Below are 23,748 nucleotides of genomic sequence, written 5' to 3' on the forward strand. Positions count from 1 at the left end.
GATTATGTACCTCTCAGTATTGCTAATTAAAGGGAAAATTTTGATTTTAGCTACGTGATTAACAAATTAATCATTAAAATAAATATTATTGTTTAAAATGTTGATACGTTAAAACAATTTTGGTGATGGAATTAATGGTACATAACGCATTTTTATTGTGTTTTGTTACAGTTTGACAGTGTTTACATGTTAATGCTACTAGTCTACTACTAAAGCAAGTAATCTACTTTTTATGTTGGCATACTTCAACGCAACTCAATCAACGATATTAATGTGTCTTACTTACCAGTCAAAGCATAAAAATCTGTGGGTGTGGCTAAATCTATGGGTTCTTAAAAGGATTCATGATTGATTATTATATTGATAAATTTGAAATGGTGTTCAAGTAGATATGAAATTTCCAAGAAGCTTGATCCTGTCCTGTTTAATGATCACTGGCTTGGTATGTTTCGATACTAGTACAATATTTTTGGGGGAGGTGGGTGTTCTGATCACTCTCGACGCTGAATCCATCTGCACTCTGAAGTTCCACGGCCTAAGCGCCTTTCAAATTTGAAAATACCACAGCGAGTCTGGAGGAGTTTAAGCCAACAGTCAGCCAGTTCTGGAGAGACACGAAACCAATTCATCAGTCGACTTTATCACTCCTCTGTTTCTCAAAAAAACTGAAGGGCTTAAAACCAGTCATTCAAGAATTAGCAGAAGATGGTCTAGGCAACTTAACACAGAAGTCAAAAGAAGCTCTGGCCATTCTCTTCGATAAATAGAATGTGAACCTAGCAAATCCAACACAGCAGAACATGGAAGCAGAGAATAGAACTTATAAGATATGGGATCATGTCTCTGATTTGGAGGAAAGCTTTCTGAAGAAAAAAATCAAAAATGCATTGGTTAAAGAAGGGTGACAAGAACAACAAATCTTTTAATAGAGCAGCCACAATGCGCGAGATCAGGAACTCTATCAAAGAGATTCAATGCGATGATGGCAGATTTATGGACTGCATTCGATACTAAGACTGAAGCAGAATGTTTTTCAAAGAATTTTTGCAGCATAAGCCGCATGATTACACTGGAATTACAGTGGAGGTCTGAGAGAGAGTTTTGCCTTATCGCTGCAGTGAAATAGAGCTGGCTCAACTGACAAAGGAGGTCATTGCAGAGGAGATTAGGGCAGTCTTTTTTGCAATGCCAAGTGAAAAATCTCCGGGTCCAGATGGGTATACATCAGAATTTTTCAAAGCGACTTGGGATATTATCGGTTCTGCGTTTACTATAGCCGTTCAGTCTTTCTTTACTAAAGGTTTCCTTCCAAAAGGAGTTAACACAACAATCTTGGCTCTCATACCAATGAAGCTGGAGGCTCGTCACATGAAGGTCTACCAACCGATCTCATGTTGCAATATTATCTATAAAGTTATTTCAAAGATTACTGCTAATCGGCTGAAAGTAATATTACCAGATTTCATTAACCCCAACCAATCTATTTTGTTGAAGATAAGTTTCTTATTGAAAATCTTCTTCTTGCGATAGAGTTGGTTAAAGACTATCATAAAGATTCGATTTCTAAGAGATGTTCGATCAAGATTGATATCTCGAAAGCCTTTGACTATGTTCAGTGGACTTTTATTCTTAATACTCTTGAGGATATGGGTTTTCCACAGAAGTTTATTCACTGGATTTCAATCTGCGTCACTACAGTTTTCTTCTCAGTTCACGTGAATGGGGAACTAGCAGGTTTTTTCAAAAGTGAAAGAGGGTTGTGCCAAGGCTGCACACTTTCACCTTACTTATTCATCATCAGTATAAACGTCCTTTCAAAACTCCTGGATAAAGCAGCTCTGGATCGTAAGATTGGGTACCATCCGAAATAAAAGAATCTCGGACTCACCCATTTGAGTTTCCCTGACGATATTCTGGTTTTCACTGATGGAAATTTTTGATCAATCGACAGTATCGTAGAATTTTTTGACAATTTCGCAAGAATGTCAAGCCTTCGCATTAGCATGGATAAATCAACTATCTATTATGATGGGTGTCTTGATTCAACTCACCAAGCAGTCCAAGCGCAATACCATTTTGAATCAGGCAAACTTCATGTTCGATATCTCGGGCTTCCTCCTCCAACCAAATGGATGGGAGCTCAAGACTATCAGCCTCTACTTGAACAAATAAGAAAACGGATCAACTTATGGACAAATCGCTTTTTGTCGACGGCAAGACACTTACAACTAATATGCTATGTTCTCATGAGTATAACCAATTTTTGGATGTCCTCTTTTGATTACAGGAGAATGCCTCAAGGAAATAGATCGCCTCTGTTCTGCATTCTTGTGTCAGGCCATGTGTTGAATCCTAGGAAGACAAAGATATCGTGGGGTGTAGTTTGCAGACCAAAGAGTGAATGTGAGTTAGGTTTAAAGCCTCTGAAAGAAGCAAATATGGTGAGTTGTCTAAAACTTACATGGCGACTAACATCACTGCAGCCATCTTTATGGGATCATTGGGTCCAGACAAATTTATTCGTCAAGGAAACTTCTGAACAGTGAAAGAATAACACATCTATGGGGTCCTTGATGTGGTATAAGTTGCTGAAAGAAAGAGACAAAGCTAAACCTTCTGCCAAATGGATGTAAGAGATGGTCTATCAACTTCGTTTTGGTATGACACTTGGATATATATGGGATGCCTATCTGACTTGGTAGGTGCAAGAGGTTGTATTGAGATGGGTATTAGAGAAACTGCTTCAGTGGCCTCTCCTGTAGTGCGTAGGAAAAAAACTCACCGAGTAAAGATTTATAATATGATCGAGACAGCCTTGGAGAACCAAAGGACCATGATGATTGTATCAGCTTATGTCCCTTTATGGAAACAAAAAGACAACACATACATGCCACATTTTAGCACCAAACGAACCTGGATTCTCATTCGACAGGTGCATCCGACAATGCAATGGCAGTATGCAACCCCAAAATATGCTTTATGCACCTGGTTAGCTATTCATAACAGACTAACAACGGGAGATCTTATGGCCACTTGGAACAGCAGAATAAGTTCTTATGTATTTTCTGTCAGCGGGAGACTGAAACTCATGAACACATTTTCTTCGATTGTGTGTTCTCTGCGGAAATGTGGTCACTCTTAACACGAGGGCTTTTAGGTTATCGATTTACTACGGTTTGAGGAGATCTTACTCACCTCAGAATGGACACAACTCAGGATCAAAAATTCAAGTTTCTGTTGCGTTACACATTTCAGATCACTCTTCACTCCATATGGTGGGAGAGAAACAATAGACGTCATCAAGCAACGCTTATGGTAGGAGGCTCTCCGGCTAAGATGATTGATAGGCATATTCGTAACTGGTGCTTAACGGTATCTGCGACGGGCCATCAAAATTATGAAGCTCTGCTGCAGCTTTGATTTGCTTCAAGGGTTTAGACTCTGTTTTTGTTTAATTGTTATGATTTTCTGGTTTCTAGAAAATCAATTAGGTCCAACACGATATATTTGATGTACAAAAGTTAGTTTTCTTTTTAATGAATTTTACATATATTGAAAAAAAGATATGAAATTTCTTCACCAAATCAAAGTCTTTGTGGGTGGCATGGGTTAAGAATCATAATGTTCCAAAAAAAAAAGCTTCTATCTCACAGTTGCGTTGAACTGTTTTTTGATAGCGATTAGAAGTATGCTTCAACTCAAATGTGTTTTATTAGATACACTAGGAGCATTGTCCCCGCGCAAGCGCCGGGTTGTAGACAGAGTTCTTGTTTCATCTCAATATTTGCTAGGGTTATTGTAGTTGTGAATTTTGCGTTTTGAGTTGTTTTTCAAGTTTTTTTTATTGTTATAGGGTTAGAATTGTGATGATGAACTGTGTATGCATTGTTGTCCACTTATGAAGGACTAAACTGTGTTAGTAATGTGATTGATATAGTTTGTGTTGTTGTTTGTTGTGTCACTGAGACTTATTGTTTGTTTGTCTTTTAATTTGTTTATTGTCTTGTTGAGAGTACATAAATTACATTAAAGTTGTTGAGAGTATTTTTTTGTTTCTGGATATTTTTTCTCCAGTTTAGTTGTGTAAGTTATATGTATTACTATTAAGAAATAATTTTTATTATCTTTATTATGTTTGTTATATTTTTTTGTTTTATTTTTAAATTTGTTGCTCTTACCGGACCTTTAAAACAAATACATGAAGTCTTTTAGAAATAACTATAAAATGAGTGAAAATTCTGAGTATTTGGGCTTTAATGAGTTTTAAATGAATTTATGTATTTCTCATAAGAAGACAATAGTATTGACTTGTTGACACGGGCATGTAAGCTATTTTTAATAAGACAAGAGGAGTGACCAGGTGGAGATGTTATTGCCGCCTTTGTGTTTGTCGGGATTGTCTCTTGTATCTCATGTTGTGGATGTGTTTGTTTATTTTTTATTTGATGGGTAATATGTAAACAAAAATTATTGTTAGCTGTATTTATCAGAGTTCATAACTTACTATGCTTTTTTTTGTTTAGGTAATTTCACTGATCTTTGTTGTCGTATTCGTTGCGAAAGTAAGTTTGTAAATTGTTAAATAGTTGGCTGTGTAGTTTGTATTTGTTTAGCTGACTCGGTGTATGTGTCGTTGCGAAAGTAAGTTTGTAAATTGTTAAATAGTTAGCCGTGTAGTTTGTATTTGTTTAGATGACTCGATGTATGTGTTGTTGAGTTTTAGTTGATATGATTGGTTTGGTATATTTGTTTTGAAGTTTATTTCTAAGATTAGACAAAAAAAAGAGGTGATCATTAATGATTCGTCTTATTTAGAATTCTAGCTTTTGGTGATTTGATTGTTTGGGTTGTTGTGGTTTCTTTTAAGCTGCAAAATAAAGGTTTGCGTAAAATTAGGTTGATAAGTAAGGGAGATAAATAGACGACCACAGAATTTGGGTAAGAAATATTTTTGATTATTGATGTTAGCACAATATAGATAATAATATAAAGGAAATTGTGTGTTGATTGTTTCTTACGGATCAATGAGGAGACGGATAACGACTCGATTTGTTTCTTTGCTAAGGTTAGAGCCTTGGACAGAACGGATTTGCTCAACCACATCTCAGAGTTTAAATATCAGTTATGATAACGAAACATATTATAAACCTAGATGAAATATGATAATATACCTGGGAGTTCTAGGTTTATGTTCGCAGTCACTTGGAAATTGTCAAACAGTCTAATTATAATTGGAGATTAATCTTAGGAGCACCCGTGATGACTTCATCAATAATAGTTGGTGAGATGAAACAAATGAGGAATGGATGATCAATTATTTTGTAAATGCTTGAGCACTTAGCAACCTCAAAACGATCGACTTTCACAATGGAACCGACTTTCAAAGATGGCATGTAATGATTAGCACGTCCAGTGAGAATAAACCCATGAATCACGGAATTTGCAAATAATATTATTTAACAAAGAATCAAGAAATCAATTAAAAACAATTATATTAAATAAGTGTGATAAATCGAAGATTAACTTACATTTTCATCAAGGAAGAGAACCGTGATTTCCATAAATTCACTGTCTTTCTTGAAGTTCAGGGAATCCTATAAGCGAGGAGGTTATAGGCTATGCTCTGACTACTACGACCAACACGGAGAGACTCGAAGGTTGAGTGACGGATGCCGGGAACGCAGGTTTGAGGAACTAGCGAGGGCAGAGAGACATTTTCTAGAAGATCGTTAAAGATAAGAGGAATCAATGAGTTTTGTGTTGACGCAGATTGAGTTCATCAAAGATGAGAATCATATATATAGGGTTTACAGAAAGGCTACAAATCAGGAACATTTAAGATCAAGCGATTTAAGATGGGGAGATGAAGAGTTCACCGGTGAAAAATTAGATTGTGAATAGACACACGGCGCAATTCTGTAACTCAGATTTATCTGAGACAATGATGAAAAAAACTCTAACTCATGTTAAACGAAGACAGTTTACAATATGAAAAAACTATAATTGTTGTTTTTTTCATATAACGTGATGAACCTCATTTGAAAATGAAACTCATAATATACTTGTAGGCCCGGCCCACAGAGAAAACCGAAGAAGCAAAGGTTTCCGATCTTCGTAAATATATATTAGTTTTGGCCATCAATGTACAAAGTATCATTTAGTTTAGCGGTATAAATGTTGGTGTTTATATCTCAATAACCGAGGTTTGAACCACAAGTTAGACATTTTCTTCATACTTTTTAAAAGTGAGACCCACCAAAATACTGACGTGTCACCTCAGGAAAAAAGAAACTGTACTATTATATTATAAATAAATTTTAAATTGTAGACTAATAATAACATGTGATACTAGATGATTTTTACTATAATTATATATGTAGTAGCCCCAAAACTTACTGATAATTTTAGTATACCAGTGTTAAATAGCTTCTGCTAGTTTATTTTTGCACCATAATCAATTGAATTCATGTTGATAATTCTGGTTTTTTGGTCAAATGGAGTATTAAGAATATTGGAGAATTGTGGAAGGGAAATAGTTTTCAAATAAATACAGCCCAAGTTATAAACATACATAAGGAAGGATTTTTGGAGTATTAGCATTATGGAGTTGTTTCGTTTGATAGTTTGAATGTTTGATAGCGGTCGTTGGCGATTTGATTTGAACCATTATCAACGGTGAGTATGGCTTTTTGAGACTCCGAAGGGACAAATTGTAATCCAATATTAATGATACACATATGTAACTCTAAACTTCATTTGACAACTAATTTATTAATTAAGAACACGTTACAATCTAATCAAAACAGATAAGCCCATCAAACACAAATCTCGAATTCTAGAGAAGACCATTTTTTGATACAGCTATTAGTTAATTATAATATTAAAACTTCACATAAATTTGAAAATAAGGATAGAAAAACAGCATCATATAAATGTATTAACTACATTATAATATGCCTTGATTGGGAAAGGCATTGGCTCGCCATTATGTTGGAAAGAAACATTCGCATATTTGGTTTACTCGGTGGTAAATTGACAATTTTAATGACCGGTCAAATCTCAGATTAGGCACTCTGGACTGGCATTGTATCTGAATATACAGATAAACATATTAACATATTTGTATATATGGATAAGATTCTAAGCGAATTTAACAAAATGTCAAGGTCCTATGACATATAAATGTTTTCTAAGAAATAAGCTAGTTAGTATATGTAAGGCTTTTTCTTCTCCCATGTTTAGGCTATCTACGAAGAGACATTTGGCTTTTCATTTTGGATTGTTGCAAAATACATTTTCAACGTTTTGTGAAGATTTTGTATGTGTGAAATCAATGCTTATTAAAACAAAATAGCTCATGCACGTTTGAGTTTTTTTTTCCCACGTATTGAATTTAGAAACGATATAACAATCTACAAAAGTAAACGTGTATACAAATTGGATCAAGAACCGGAGTTTGTATGTGAAATTAAGAGAATTTATAAAATATAGGATTCAGCTGAAAGGCAGTTAGGGATTTATCCAGTTTAGACAGAACCACATATCACTCTCAGTTAGCATCAATATCCATAGCGGATACCATATTCATATCGGATCAAGTGGTTTTTAATACCATGTCTAAAGTTCATTGGGTTATAATCCATTAGCACAACATAATATATTATGTGAAATTCCTGACATAAGAAACCAATAGCTTAGTATTACATATTTTTGGTCGATATAAATGTAATTTCGGAAAACATTTCTATCCAACCCTGTCTGGTTTACATGGAATAATACTACGCTTTTGATACGATCCTCTTTTGCTAATGAATCCACATAGACATTTTAGTTCTTAAGAATATATGTCTTAAGCTCAAACTCCCAAAAATATCATGCAAAAGGCGAAACGAAGTTATCATTGAAATGAAGACCGGCCATTCGACCGAGTTTATAGTCATATCCATCAAATCTAAGTAATCAGTCTCGATTCGGATAGAGGGAATTTGCATATCTATCGCACACAAAATGACTCATAACAATCTATATATTGCTACAACTACATTTTTCCTGTATGTAACTATACACCGTGGTTGGATAAACCCAAATAATTTTATAAAAAAATTACAGAGAAACTTGCAACTAGAATGGCGTATATTCACCACTCCTTTTAATACTACTACAACAAGACAACCCACCTTCGTATTCTGATATTCTAACCTGTCAATTGTATTTTATACTAAATTTGGGGGATCAAGGTATATTACATATTTTATAAACAAAAGCTAAGATTCGACTTGAAATGCGACGGCTCGGCTTCTCTTTAAAGATATTGATCCTTGAGAAACCCTATAGAGCCATATATTTGTTCTCTTTATAAAGAGACACAACCCCATCTTTTTGTTTAAAGAGTACTGCATAGCTATAAAATAAAGTAGATTAATCTCTAAAATCACCATGATTAATAGCTTAAGCAATATGAAGAACTACAACGAGAAACGTGTAAGATGTTGTGAGTACATCAAAGCTCTTGAAGAAGAACGCCGCAAGATCAATGTCTTCCAACGCGAGCTTCCTCTTTGCTTAGAGCTTGTCACTCAGGGTAATAAATCTATAAATACATAGCATCTACGTATACGATATATATGTATAAACACAAGTACATGTGTAACTATTACATTTTTGCAGTATTTTTAATTTCAAGTTTGTGGTTTTTTGTATTTGAACTTTTCAATATGTATATGAACAAAAGTTTTTTTCATATGCTATTTAATTTTGATTTAAATATGTATGAGATCTATATATATATATATACTGAAAGGGGTTTGTACCTATATATTTTTGAAGATTTTAATTATCTATGGATTTGGGAATTTAGCGATCGAGACATATAAAAAGGAGATATCAGAGGCGACAATGGAGAACTTGTGCGGACAATCGGAGTGCTCCGAGCAAACGACCGGAGAATGTGGGGGCATCCTGGATCTATTTAGACCTATCAAACACTCTTCAACCTCCTTAGAAGGGGAAGAAGAAGAGGTTGATGCTGATGATGAACATGAATCTAATGAAACTGGCCTAGATTGCGATGACAAGAACATGAAATCTGAATGGCTCAAGTCTGTTCAGCTCTGGAACCAACCTGACTCCGTTCTTTCTAAGAAATTGGTAAGATTCTACTTTGAATATATTTTTGTTATTTGTATAAATGTTTGATAAATGAATTTAATATGTTATTCTAGCTTTAAAAATGCCGATATATAATATTTGGACTGGAACAATCTGAAGATATTGAAATTTCTTTTTTTTTTTCAGAATAAATATGATAAAACGGAAAGATTATGGCCTTGATTGTTTGGAATGCATTGCATTCGTGTTTTTATGAGAATTTTAATATTTGTGTTCTTTAAATGTAATATATACTTTTATATTTCTATTCACCGTTTGACTTTTTCATATGTAGTTAACAAAGAAAAGCCATATCATGTAAACGCAATTGCAAACAAGTATTAACTCATAACTCGAAAATCTTAGGTTTAAATCTGTCTTGCGTTTTCAGGAACGCTCACAACAGGAGACAGAAACGGTGGTAGAAGCGATAAACGGAAATGACAACGGAACAACGTCTCATCAGCCGCCATGTTATGAAACGAGCAACGGAAAAAGCGGCGACGATAAATCTCAGGCGAGTATTAGCGGTCGGCAAAAGATGGAGGCGGAAAAAGACATCAGCGGTGGTAGCGGCGGGATAGGGCGGAGAAAGCATAGGCGGTGTTGGTCACATGAGTTGCACAGACGCTTCTTGAACACTCTTAAACAGCTTGGTGGTCCTCATGGTGCGTTTCTTGATTTCATTTAACATTTTCAAGATTCATAATTTTGATATATAGGGTTCAGGGGATTCAATTAATTTATATTGTAATAACGACATTTTGCAGTAGCTACTCCGAAACAGATAAGAGAGCTAATGAAGGTTGATGGGTTAACAAATGATGAAGTTAAAAGTCATTTGCAGGTTAAGTCACTTCCATAATTGGTACAAAATTCATTTAATAGTAAAACTAGCTTATACGATAAAAATAGAATTTCCATAATTGGTACAAAAAAAATAAATATGTTTCTTGCCAAATTAAGTCACTTCCACACGTGAATTTTTGAAGACTACAGTAAAAGTTTATCGATTTATTCTTTTTACAAAACTGCGACTTTTTTTTTGTCAAAACTGCGATTAGACCTTAAATTTATTTATTTATCTTCAAAAATTTTGCCCACATATTTAATTAAAATATTTCTTCTTGGATGATAAATAGAAATACAGGCTGCATACAAGACGACCTGGCCAAACAATTCCTAACAAGAGAGATTCTCAAACGCAACATTTCGTAGTCGTCGGTGGGATATGGGTCCCTCAAGCTAGCCACTCCACGGCCAATGCTGCCACAGCGGGTGAGACCACCATCGGGATTTATGGTCCGTTGCAAGCAGAGTGGCCGAGCCAATCAAATTTTGGTCGGACTATTTCGGAAGAAAGATCACGATGCTCTAACAAAGGAATTATTCGGTGTAGCTCTCCTGCAATGTCTTCTTCTACTCGTTGATGTTAAGAGTTTTCAAGGCTCCTAAGACAAATGTTGTAGTATAAAAGATTGTCGAACCAGTTCTGAGGGATATCAAAGCACTGAGAATGCAAGTACTCAATTAATCTAAGTGCAACCAATGATTTAGATGAGTTTTAAACTATGACTAAAACTAGAAAGCAATAACAGAATGATACTTTCTTAACTAAAGGAAAAGAGAACTCATGGGCATAGGGATTAGACCTTGGGTGATCAAGTATCGAACAAAGGATGGCAAATGATCAATCAAACTATCAACCTTAAGCCTAGACACAATTCTAAGCAAGCTCTATGTCTAGATGAATGCTCATTTGCTAACATATCTCAAACATCAAATGTCTTTGGTTGAATAATATGAAAGCAATCATTACTAACAAGTCTATTAGCTATCTTAGCATCTTTAACAACAAATGTCTTTGGCAAAGTATACTAAAAGCCTAGGAGAGTTGTCTCGGGCATTTCATCGAACACCTTTCGGGTGAGAAATGCCTAAGGATCAACAACTGAGTGGCCAACTCAGAAGATGCATTATTATTACTCTACTAGCAAGGAAATATGAATGATCTACACTAAAACATCCTAGCTCTAACCTAATCACCCTTAATCTCCCTAACCCATGAATTCCAAAGGTGATTACTCACTAATCTCCATGATTCCTCTTAAACCCATATTGGATTTCAGATTAATCATGTAGAGAAATAGATAAGAAATCAACAAGAACACAAGAACATAACAAATCAAAACCCAAAAGATGAACTTCTCAAGAGAGTTCTTGTGTATTTCTCAATAGATCAAAAGATAGAAGATAATCTGCCTCTGGTGGCTACAAAACTGGTTTAAAACATAGGTTTTAGAAATGTAAAACGTGCATAATGAAATGACCAAAAGGCCCTTAAGTAAAATAGAAATCGAGCAGATAATAGGCGCGGAGCGACCTCGGCATGTCGCTCCGGCCTTCGGGAGCGACCTCAGTGGGTCGCTCTGAGAGGTCGCTCCGGGCTTCGCTTCTTGTCGTCTCGCCATAGAGACGCGAGCGACCTCGGGGTGTCGCTTTGGGAGGTCGCTCCGAGAGGGGTGTGAGATGCGAGCGACCTCGGTGCGTCGCTTTGGGCAAGTCGCTCTGGGCTTCCAACGGGATGAATATGGCGAGCGACTTCACGGGGTCGCTCTAGCTAGGTCGCTCTGAGAGGTGCTTTGGAGCGACCTCATGACGTCGCTGCGGAACCTCGCTCCCATGCTCTGCTCGTCCAATGATCACCTGTTTCACGTCATTTAAGCTCTAAATGCATCCAAATGTCCCCAAGAACTCCATGTGGCACTCCAACACCTAATGAGGACAATGAATGCAAAATGCAACCTAGACATGGCTAAATCCTAATCTATATGATGAAAATGCTAATGGATGAATAGATAAAACAATGCAAATATGCAAGTTATCAACTCCCCCAAACTTGTTCTTTTACTTGTCCACAAGTGAACTTTCTAGAACTCATAGGGAGAGAGGTTGAAGGAGGGAGCACATAGCCAAAAGAAACACAACTAGCACACTCTCTTATTACACTCTAGCTTCTCTAGGCCTATCTTAACTCTTTTTGTTCTTACACTCATCATCAAGCATCCACACATTCAAATCAACCAACTCTCACATTCATTAAGCACAAAACATCAGGTGAATTCTTGCAAATGGTCAGTTGGTCCAAGTCATTTGGTTGGGTAAGGGAAGGCTTTTATTCAAGTGATTCAAGAGGTTCAAAACATATGATCTTTAAGGTGGTTTACTCTCAAAACAAGTAGCCTTGACATTGCACATAATATATCTAAGAAAGGGACCAACTCATGCATACAATGCTCAATCTCCATTGTTCTACCCTTTTCCCAAACATACAATTACACAATCATTCCCAAATGTCAAACCCAACTCACATCTCTCACCAAAAGATCCTAAGAACTTTAACTCCTTCTCTTTCAAATCTACAAGGGATTTTTCACAACCTCAAAACATTTCTTAGCTCCTAACAACTTTGCTAGCCCCCTTTTTCTTTTTTTTTTTTTTTTTCTCTTTTTTTCGTTTTTCTTTTTCCCTTTTTTTTTTTTTAGGCTGGGGGCCAAGACTTTTCAAAACTTGAGCTAGAGGCTTCTATACTGGTCCCAATAAAACAATTCACTTAAGCACAAAGAGTCTATTCTTTTCCTTTTTCATTTCTCCCAATCATAATCACAACACTCACCCCCACCTATAGCTAGACAATAGAGTGTCCAATCTAGCAAGAATGAAGATCAAGCATTGTCGTTCCCGATACTCTCAACATTATGCACATGTAAGACTTTCCGAAAAAGGCCTCACTCATCAAACAATGAAAGCTTTAAAAGGAGGAAAAGGTTTTGGGAGTGGTCTACCACTAGAGTTTGTCAAAAAAGATTGGTATAAAAGATGTGACAACTCAAGTGTGTATAGCCATGACTCAGTACACAAGGGACCATGAGCAAGAAGCATTAAGTTCGTTCAGTTCAAATAAGGTTGTAGTTGGCTTCAAAGACTGAGTTTCAGCAATCAACAAGTTTCAGGAAGAGTTTTCAAGGCTCGAAACATACAAGTCTTTTTGAGAGGTGCAAAAGCTAGTCAAGTGCAACGTAGTGTTCTTTACAAGGCATTCAAAATCATTGCTCCCAATGCAAGTGAATGCAACCTATATGCTCTAGACTCTCCTAAAAATGCAAATGGTGCAAACTAAATGATTGATTTTTTTTTTTATCTATGCAAATAGGTATGCCATGCATGACTCAATGAAACAACATCAAAGCAAACATGATCAAATACTTAGTACCTCCCCCAAACTTGAGTTACACAGTCTCTGTGTCGTCAAGTAGAGAGAGATACCGAAAAGAAGACTAATATGCAAAAATGAAATGGTATATACAAGGGAGTGTGGTGGGTTACCTTCTATGGGAAATGAGTAGAGGGAGATGCTCCCTCTTCGTCGTCCTCAGGTGGTAACTCTTCAAGGTGCTCATCAGCAGGAGTGCCCATCTCTTCAATGTAGAAGGCTTGCCCGAACACAGTTGGTTTCCTCATTTTCCTCTTGATGTCAAAGTGGAGGATGTTCTCTTTACCCAAATGGAGATCAATCGTGCCTTCCTTCACATTAACAATAGCTCCTGCTGTAGCTAAGAATGGCCTTCCTAGAATCAATGGGTCTTGAGCCTCCTCACCCATCTCAAGCACCACAAAATCTGTAGGTATCTCATACCTTCCAATCTTCACAGGGAGGTCCTCTAAGATGCCCACAGGATACTTCACTGAACGATCAGCTAACACCAGAGAGAGTCTACACTTCTTGTACTGAGTGAATCCAAGCTTCTTTGCAACAGACAAAGGCATCAAGCTGACACTAGCTCCCAAATCGCAGAGACTTTTCTCAAATACCATAGGTCCAAGAGCACAAGGTAGTGTGAAGCTTCCTGGATCCTCTAATTTCTCTGGAACATCAAGCCTCTGGATGATGGCATTGCACTCATGGGTAAGAATCATCATGCCTTCCATCTCCTTCTTCTTTGCAGCTACAACATCTTTCAGGAACTTGCTGTATTGAGGAATCAACATGAAAGCATCGATGATGGGCATTGCAACCTGAGCTTCACTCATTTGCTTCTCAAACAGAGCCTTGTACTTCTCTAGCAGCTGCCTCTTGAATCTACCAGGGAATGGAAGTTTGGGTTCATAGGGAGAGGAACAAAAGAACTTTCACTTGCTGGAGTAACAACTCACCATCCTTTACTGTCTTCTTCTCTTCCCCAACCTTTCCTTTACCTTTGGCTTCCACTATCTTCTCCAAGATCTCGTCATTGATCTTCTCATCAACAATCACCACTTCATCATCTATGTTGATGGCAACCCCCTCACCTAGTTTCTCAGCATCCTTGGTGAGGGTTCTAGGAGGTAACTGCTTACCACTCCTAAGGGTGATAGCTTTGGCCTCCTTGGGATTTTGGTCAGACTTTCCAGGTAGAGATCCTTGCTGGCGATTCTGGTGAGTGTTCATGGAAGCAAATTGATTCTCTAAATTCCTGACTGTAGAAGCAAGGTGTGAGAATTTGTTGTTGAGCTCATTGTAGCTCCCATCAATCTTGGAATGAAGGTTCTTCAACTCATAACCAACTTGCTTCTCACTTCTAGTCTGAGACTCCAAGATTTGTTTCAGTAAGGTATCAGTGCTGCTCTCTTGAGGAGCAGAGGAACCAGACGAGGGGTTTTGCTGAGGCTGATAGCTGCCTTGCTGGTTGTTTCTAGGCGGATAACCACTCTGTTGGTTGTTGGGATAGGATTTCTGTTGGTAGTTGTTGTACTGAAAGTTGGGCTCCTTTTTGTACCAGCTACCATTGTTGTTGATGAAACACAACTCCTCTTGACCTTCCAAACCCTCAACCTCATTGACAGCAAGTGGATCTTCCTGCTTGGAGTTACCAACAAACTTCAGCTGCTCTTGGGTTGCTTTTTCAGCAATGAGTAGGTCGATCTTGTCTTCCAAAGCTTTGATCTCTTTCCTCGTCTGCTTATCATCTGTTCTACTGCCTCTGTCGTGGTCTCCACTGTAGACTGCATCACTCTTTACCATGTTGTCAACCAACTCTTCTGCATCCTCCTCAGTTCTCCCCAAGAAGAACCCATTGCTAGCTGTATCCAGTCTGGCTCTGTACTTAGGAAGAGCACCACGGTAGAATGTGCTCAGCAAGCTCTCCTTAGAAAAGCCATGGTGTGGGCATTGAGCTTGGTAGCCCTTGAATCTCTCCCAGGCTTCACTGAAGCCTTCCAAGTTCTTCTGTTGAAAGCTGGAAATCTCGTTTCTCAGCTTAGCAGTTCTTGAAGTAGAGAAGAACTTCTCCAAGAATGCTTTCTTGCAGTCATCCCAAGTGGTGATGGAGTCGCTGGGTAGAGACTTCTCCCACTGACGTGCCTTATCCCCCAAAGAGAAAGGGAATAGCTTAAGCTTTAAGGCATCTTCGGACACACCATTGGTTTTTGACAACCCACAGTAGCTGTCGAACCTGTCCAAGTGATCAAATGGATCCTCTAGAGCCAAGCCATGATACTTGTTGTTCTCAATCACATTGAGGAGTCCTGATTTGATCTCAAAGTTGTTGGCTGCCACAGCGGGTGCTCGGATTCCCAATCTATGACCATGAATGTTGGGGCGGTCGTAAGTGCCAATGGGTCGAGCTGCTCGCTGTTGGTTTTGAGGTATGTCTCCCATATCAGTACTCAATCTCTGCAAGTGAACCTGTTGCTCTTCTTCTCTTCTATTTCTAGCACACTCTCTCTCTAAAGCTCTGATGTCTGCAGCTATTGGAACTAGGTTTGATGGACCCCTGCTCCTCAAGTTCATACACCTGTAGATTAAAGGGAGGTGAAGAAAGAGAATCAGTAACAAAAGAAAATAAAAATGACTTAGTCTCAAGCAAGTGACTAAATCTCAATGTTTAAATCTACTCAGAATTTGGCAACGGCGCCAATTTGATGTTAAGAGTTTTCAAGGCTCCTAAGACAAATGTTGTAGTATAAAAGATTGTCGAACCAGTTCTGAGGGATATCAAAGCACTGAGAATGCAAGTACTCACTTAATCTAAGTGCAACCAATGATTTAGATGAGTTTTAAACTATGACTAAAACTAGAAAGCAATAACAGAATGATACTTTCTTGACTAAAGGAAAAGAGAACTCATGGGCATAGGGATTAGACCTTGGGTGATCAAGTATCGAACTAAGGATGGCAAATGATCAATCAAACTATCAACCTTAAGCCTAGACACAATTCTAAGCAAGCTCTATGTCTAGATGAATGCTCATTTGCTAACATATCTCAAACATCAAATGTCTTTGGTTGAATAATATGAAAGCAATCATTACTAACAAGTCTATTAGCTATCTTAGCATCTTTAACAACAAATGTCTTTGGCAAAGTATACTAAAAGCCTAGGAGAGTTGTCTCGGGCATTTCATCGAACACCTTTCGGGTGAGAAATGCCTAAGGATCAACAACTGAGTGGCCAACTCAGAAGATGCATTATATTACTCTACTAGCAAGGAAATATGAATGATCTACACTAAAACATCCTAGCTCTAACCTAATCACCCTTAATCTCCCTAACCCATGAATTCCAAAGGTGATTACTCACTAATCTCCATGATTCCTCTTAAACCCATATTGGATTTCAGATTAATCATGTAGAGAAATAGATAAGAAATCAACAAGAACACAAGAACATAACAAATCAAAACCCAAAAGATGAACTTCTCAAGAGAGTTCTTGTGTATTTCTCAATAGATCAAAAGATAGAAGATAATCTGCCTCTGGTGGCTACAAAACTGGTTTAAAACATAGGTTTTAGAAATGTAAAACGTGCATAATGAAATGACCAAAAGGCCCTTAAGTAAAATAGAAATCGAGCAGATAATAGGCGCGGAGCGACCTCGGCATGTCGCTCCGACAAGTCGCTCCGGCCTTCGGGAGCGACCTCAGTGGGTCGCTCTGAGAGGTCGCTCCGGGCTTCGCTTCTTGTCGTCTCGCCATAGAGACGCGAGCGACCTCGGGGTGTCGCTTTGGGAGGTCGCTCCGAGAGGGGTGTGAGATGCGAGCGACCTCGGTGCGTCGCTTTGGGCAAGTCGCTCTGGGCTTCCAACGGGATGAATATGGCGAGCGACTTCACGGGGTCGCTCTAGCTAGGTCGCTCTGAGAGGTGCTTTGGAGCGACCTCATGACGTCGCTGCGGAACCTCGCTCCCATGCTCTGCTCGTCCAATGATCACCTGTTTCACGTCCTTTAAGCTCCAAATGCATCCAAATGTCCCCAAGAACTCCATGTGGCACTCCAACACCTAATGAGGACAATGAATGCAAAATGCAACCTAGACATGGCTAAATCCTAATCTATATGATGAAAATGCTAATGGATGAATGGATAAAACAATGCAAATATGCAAGATATCACTCGTACAAAGACTAAAGATGCAAAACTATCATAACTTTATTTTAAAAGTTCATTACGAAAACCAAAGGGTATAGACATTGAAATTCATACGAAAATGTTTATATACTATTACATAGGATAAAATGGAATTTGTTACTTTACTGTGTACACATTGTTGTTAGCTGTCCCATAAATCAAAGATCCATATTAATTTACTGAATCTATAGTCGATATATGAAGCTCTAAATCATGAAGTTGATCGAATATATCTGACCACATCGTTCTGGACTATAGTCTAAAATATAAAAGTATATATATATATATATACAACGTATTCTTTCTAGTAAAGCTTTTTTTCTTGGTCGGCTCCAATTAGTTTTTTTTTTCAATGTTTCTAATTCTCCCCAGTCATTCATACAGAGAATCGAAATTATTGACATCAACATTTTTAGGAAACTTGAGCCACCACAAAGGAACAAATATAATAGTTGCGTCCCTAATATATATATGTCGGCCACGCTAGTTGTATACTACTGTAGTTATAAGATACGTAAGCCATTAGAGAAAAATAAATATTGTAGACTTGTAGTATATTATATCTTTAAAAGAAGAATTTCTTATTATTATTTTCATTCCATAAAAAAGACCCACAATTCGGAAGTTTTTTTTTTTTTTTTTTGCTAACTTTTGGTGACAATTCGGAAATTGGAAGACAATATATGGCCTCTTCATGGAAAGAATATACCGGAATGTGAAGAGCATATACAAATTTCCTATATAAAATAAAACTATGTATAACTTTTCTTGTAAAAACTATATTCTCTTGTTGTTTGAAAATTAATACAAATGTGCACGTTGTCTTCTTTCTCGTAGTGTTGATTTGTTTGTCGTCTTCAGTTTTGATATAAAAAAAATATCATTCTATGAATACGTAAATCTTAAATCGAAATCAGGATTAAGGATTTAATCAGAAAACCGGGAAAAGTTTGATTTTTCTTGCCATTTAGTTTTAGAGCTCATTTCATATGGCTCTTTGTGTGACATATTAATCTCTACTTCCATGCTTATTGGGTTTAAGTATTAGTACTATCTAATTTTGAATCAAAATGATGTATTTTAAGAAGATTTTTTTTTTTTTGAAAAAGAGGATTTTTAAGTTGACAACTAATTTACTTGAAGACCATCGGGAAACTTGAATCTAGAGAAAAGCTATTGGCGTTCTCGACATGAAGGTTTGATCTTATTTCAAATTTTCAATTATATTTTAAGTTTTCTAGGATTCTGTAGATATGTGTATATATTATTATATAGACAATAAATACAATAATTCGATGATAGATCCAAAAGAACATGAATCAGGTTAGGGTTTCCTTAAAGATATTGTTAATTAAAAGGCCAGGGTTGGGTTAAGCTAGTAAAACAGGTTCTTATGTGACCTTTCGCAGTCACTAAAAGCCTAAACAGCTCTTGATACTTGCTTTAGGACGATATTAAAACACGGGAAACAAAAGCAACCAATGCTTTTCGTGGCTTCTCGTATTACTTAATTAACAATATATAATGTTGTATCCATAGGGAATATTCGGCAAGACCTAAATAGTAATTGTATAATGCTAGTTCATTCTATGTTTATCAACGTTTGTGTCTCTATACATGTTTTAATCTTCTCTTAAATGGGATTAATTACGACGATTAAACCAAGTTTGACATTGTGATATTAGTCTTAATATCTTATATGATCAGTAGTATTAAATCAAACTTTCAAAGATTCTTTCGTTTCACGATGGTGACTAGGTCCAAACCAGTGGAAATGGAAACACTTTTTCTAAATATTACATGTTTCTATTAATATTACAGAATTAAGTATAAATTAAACAGTCTTAACCTGTCATACAGCTGCACGAAAACAAAACTAAAACAGTAGGAATATAAAAATCGTTCTTTGTTAAAATGGGAATATAAACTCTATTGAACATATCCACCTCAGCAAATTAAATCAGCCAATGAAATATGATTTTGTTGCCATGTCACTATTTATAAAATATTTTATCTTCATTGTTCTTTATTTTTCATCGTCTGAAATTGTCGTTATCCTACATTTAAAAACCTCTATTTTTTAAAACTTAATTATCTTCGTTGATCCTTGCATGATAAGAGACGATGATGTTTCAACTTCCGTTGTTTCTCTCTTTCGCTGAATCTTAGCCAAAGGTATCACTTCTTATAAGTTGGAATCCTGCTAAATTTTAGATGTAATATTCAGTTTACAAAATAAAATAAAATAATCATACACTACATTCTCATCTTTATTGTGTTAATCATGTTATTCTTTTTTGGTTTCATATGATAGAAACATATTTTACAACACATAATCCATGATACATTTGAGAAACTAAAAATAAAACTTAAGCCTTTTTAAAAAGTAAAAAAAATAAAAATAGAAAACTTTGTACTACAAAATATATACAGAACATGGTAAAAACCATTTGGTTTAAATGTGTCAGACAAGAATATATTCTAAATTTACACTAAATACAATCTAGAATGCAAAAATATACATACAAAAATGACAAGTTTTACCAAATTATACCATATCATTCGCGTGTAAATGTCCACGTAGAATATGGAATCATATGTTCAAATAATAGAAAAATTGTCTGATCACAATGATCCAAATAACATACCACTATTTTAAAATAATAGATAAATATGTAGTTATAAATTTTAAAATTACAAGTAATATAAGTTCCATTGAGCCTATCCACCTCAGCAAATTAAATCAGCCAATGAAATATGATTTTTTGCCATGTCACTATTTATTGAATCCAATAAAATACTTCATCTTTATTGTTCTTATTGATGTCTTTGAAATTGCCGTTATCCTACATTTAAAAAACCTCCATTTTTAAAACTTAATTCCCTTCGTTGATCTTTGCAAGATGAGAGACGATGATGTTTCAACTTCCGTTGTTTCTCTCTTTATAACTCTTTCGCTGAATCTTAGCCAAAGGTATCACTTCTTATAATTTGGAATCCTGCTAAATTTTAGATGTCATATTTAGTTTACAAAACGAAATAAAATAACCATACACCACATTCTCATCTTTATTGTGTTAATCATTTTATTCTTTTTTGGTTTCATATGATAGAAACATATTTTACAACACATAATCCATGATACATTTGAGAAACTAAAAATAAAACTTAAGCCTTTTTCAAAAGTAAAAAAATAAAAATAGAAAACTTTGTACTACAAAATATATACAGAACATGGTAAAAACCATTCGGTTTAAATGTGTCAGACAAGAATATATTCTAAATTTACACTAAATACAATCTAGAATGCAAAAATATACATACAAAAATGACAAGTTTTACCAAATTATACCATATCATTCGCGTGTAAATGCCCACGTAGTATATGAAATAATATGTTCAAATAATAAAAAAATTGTCAGATCACAATGATCCAAATAAAATACCACTATTTTAAAGGAATAGATAAATATGCAAAGTTATAAATTTTAAATTTACAAGTAACACGTAAAATTGTAGGACAAAACAATTGAGTTCAATAAATAAAATTACATAAAGTTAACGAATTTTTAAAAATAAATGCAAAAAACAATACAAAATATACACCGCGCGTAGCGCAGTTAAATAATCTAGTGTCTTTAAAATGTTAATTATAGAAAATTTATTAGGTTACCTAAATATTTAAATTCAGTCACTTTAGATTGTAAATACGTGGAAACTCCTCTGTAGTTTGACTAAATGTTCATTAATACTTTTATACCAAGAAATCTGAATTTTGATTTCCAGAAAATACGAAATTATACGAATTAATGGAGAACAAGCTTATAAGAGATCTGCGGGAAGGCGCAAAAAGTACCGTCAAACGTGGATCCTGTGAATTGTAGGCTGTAAAATCGTCTGTAATATTTTTATAGTTTGTAATAACATAATATTTAACGTTAAAAAAAAGATAGTAAATAGTGGTTTCCGTTTGACTTAATTAAATTTTTATAATCATTTTTAGTTCTAAGTTTTGTTAAATTTACCAACTGGTGCATATTTCGTACCATCATCTCCTGTTATACTATTTCTTACTATTTCTAATTATACTCTCTCTTTTACCGTCTTTTATCATACGGCCATCTTTTATTACTGGCTCAAATCAAATCATTTTAACACATAGCTATTCTTTACTATCTCACTTGTTCCATGATTTTTCTTTGAGTAAAATTGAAATTTTGATAGCTTGAAAATCAAAATTAACCTGAAGAAAAGCTTTTTTCAAAGAAAAAAAACTCCATTAATCTCCAAAAAAACAAGGCGTTGTACGTTTTATATAAATCTTTACACGTTAATTATTATTTATTATTAGTAATTTAATATCGTTGAAAAAAGATCTCAATTCACAAAACTTCTCTCGTAAAGCAAAAATTATTATTTTCTCACTCCTTTTTTTTTACTTTTTTTATTCTCACTCTATTTGACTATGAATAACAGACGGCTGCAGAAAATAAACGGTAAATTTAGTTTTTTACGAGACCTCGAAGTTAAATTTTCTTCAGGGCCGGCTCAAAACTGTTAGTAGCTCTAGGGCGAAATTTTTTTTTTTAACTCTCTAAAATTTATATGCAGATAATGTTTAAAATATTTTTAAAATTTAATCAGTAATATTTTGTATATTTTGTAATGAAACTAAAATTATATACATATCAAATAATTTTGGGCCACTTTCAGTTTTATTTATTATATTTATAATTTTTTATATAAAAATATAGATTTATAAAAAATTTGATCTCTTGATTATTATTATACAGGGGAGACACGGATTTAGGCTTGGAGTGGTACACCGCTTGTTCCCCTAGTAAGCCGGCCCTGATTTTCTTTCTCCCTTTTGGTGGGAAGGTTTACTATCTTGTCACCTTGAAGAACAGATAATTAACTTAGCTTCTAAACGGATACGTTGAAACAACATAGATATTTGATAAGAGATTGTATGTATTTTATTAACGTTCCGCCCAACCTCCCTCTCTTGATCTCAACACTCAGAGAATCAAGCCAATATCCAAGACCTCACGTCTAAGGATCCTTTTACAAAATACTCAAAAGCTAATTACAAACACAAGACAAACTACTATTTATACTCTTCAGTCTCTCTTCTCTTCTAACGGCCATAACTGACTCGTAACAAACTCCTCAGCTCGAGTTCTCACTCTCCACGTCAGCATCCAAGATTCTATCTTCTCCTCCTCTCTTCTTACGGTAATATACCCTCCAGGGCCTATCATTACCTCCCCAATGAAACTGAGCTTGTCCTCAAGCTCGAATGTAGGAAAGTCTCTCTTCAAATCACGAACACGCATCCAAGACGTCTCATGTACTGGTAAGCCCTTCCATTGCACCGAGACCTCCAAATGTCCCTCAGAATCATAGCGACAACTTGTCAATTCCTCAGGCTGCAAGGTAATCTCATCATTTGCCGTAAACGAAGATGGTAAGTTCGTGACTGAATGATTCCTTCCCAGCACTGGTTTCAGCTGTGACACATGAAACACCGGGTGAATCTTACAATCCGAAGGAAGGTCGAGACGATAAGCCACTGATCCAATCTTCTCCAATACTGTGAAAGGACCGTAATACTTAGCAGACAGTTTCTGACAGAATGTCCTTGACAGCGTCTTCTGTCTATATGGTCGGAGTTTCAGAAAAACCGAAGAGCCCACTGAGAACTGAAGATCCCGACGATGCTTATCTGCGCTGTCTTTCATTGCTGCTTGTGACTTCAACAAGAACTCTTTAGCTTGGCTTAACATCTCGTCCCTGTTCTTCAACATTTCTTCTAACTCAAAGTTGGTAGTAGAACCTTCCTCATAGTGAAGTAAGGATGGTGGCTCCCTACCATAGACCAGCTTGAAAGGAGATGTGTGAATAGAAGTATGGTAGGATGTATTGTACCAATATTCACACCATGATAGGTATTTATACCATTGTTTCGGATTAGCAGATGTGAAACACCTCAAATAAGCTTCAAGACATCTATTCACCACCTCGGTTTGGCCATCACTTTGAGGGTGATATGCTGTGCTGAACTTGAGTGATGTTCCTACCAATCTAAAAAATTCTCTCCAAAATTTGCTCAAAAACACCCTGTCTCGATCGGATATAATCGAAGCTGGATA

At 36.0% G+C, this 23,748-nt stretch overlaps 1 protein-coding gene and 1 non-coding gene across 2 annotated transcripts; both read left to right on the forward strand.

The window, feature by feature from the left end:
• The first annotated feature begins 172 nt into the window (after nt 1-172).
• LOC103839360 (transcription factor HHO1) lies at nt 173-17,777 on the forward strand. Its single transcript, XM_009115864.3, has 6 exons — nt 173-8,581; nt 8,858-9,147; nt 9,539-9,815; nt 9,918-9,994; nt 10,290-10,568; nt 17,577-17,777. Exons 1-6 carry the CDS (start codon nt 8,437-8,439, stop codon nt 17,610-17,612), a joined length of 1,104 nt encoding a protein of 367 aa, XP_009114112.1. The 5' UTR covers nt 173-8,436; the 3' UTR covers nt 17,613-17,777.
• Nucleotides 15,339-15,445, forward strand: LOC117128616. Its single transcript, XR_004452010.1, has one exon. It is a non-coding gene; the product is annotated as a small nucleolar RNA R71 (small nucleolar RNA).
• Nucleotides 17,778-23,748: the final 5,971 nt, after the last annotated feature.

Source organism: Brassica rapa, chromosome A09 (assembly GCF_000309985.2).
Source record: "Brassica rapa cultivar Chiifu-401-42 chromosome A09, CAAS_Brap_v3.01, whole genome shotgun sequence".
NCBI classification, from domain to species: Eukaryota; Viridiplantae; Streptophyta; class Magnoliopsida; order Brassicales; family Brassicaceae; genus Brassica; species Brassica rapa.

Bases quoted from the DNA above. Each gene is read 5' to 3' on its own strand.
- LOC103839360 (XM_009115864.3), top strand. From the start codon at position 8,437: ATGATTAATAGCTTAAGCAATATGAAGAACTACAACGAGAAACGTGTA. The intron at 8,582-8,857 runs GTAATAAATCTA...TTGGGAATTTAG, and splicing joins CTTAGAGCTTGTCACTCAGG to CGATCGAGACATATAAAAAG. The intron at 9,816-9,917 runs GTGCGTTTCTTG...GACATTTTGCAG, and splicing joins ACAGCTTGGTGGTCCTCATG to TAGCTACTCCGAAACAGATA.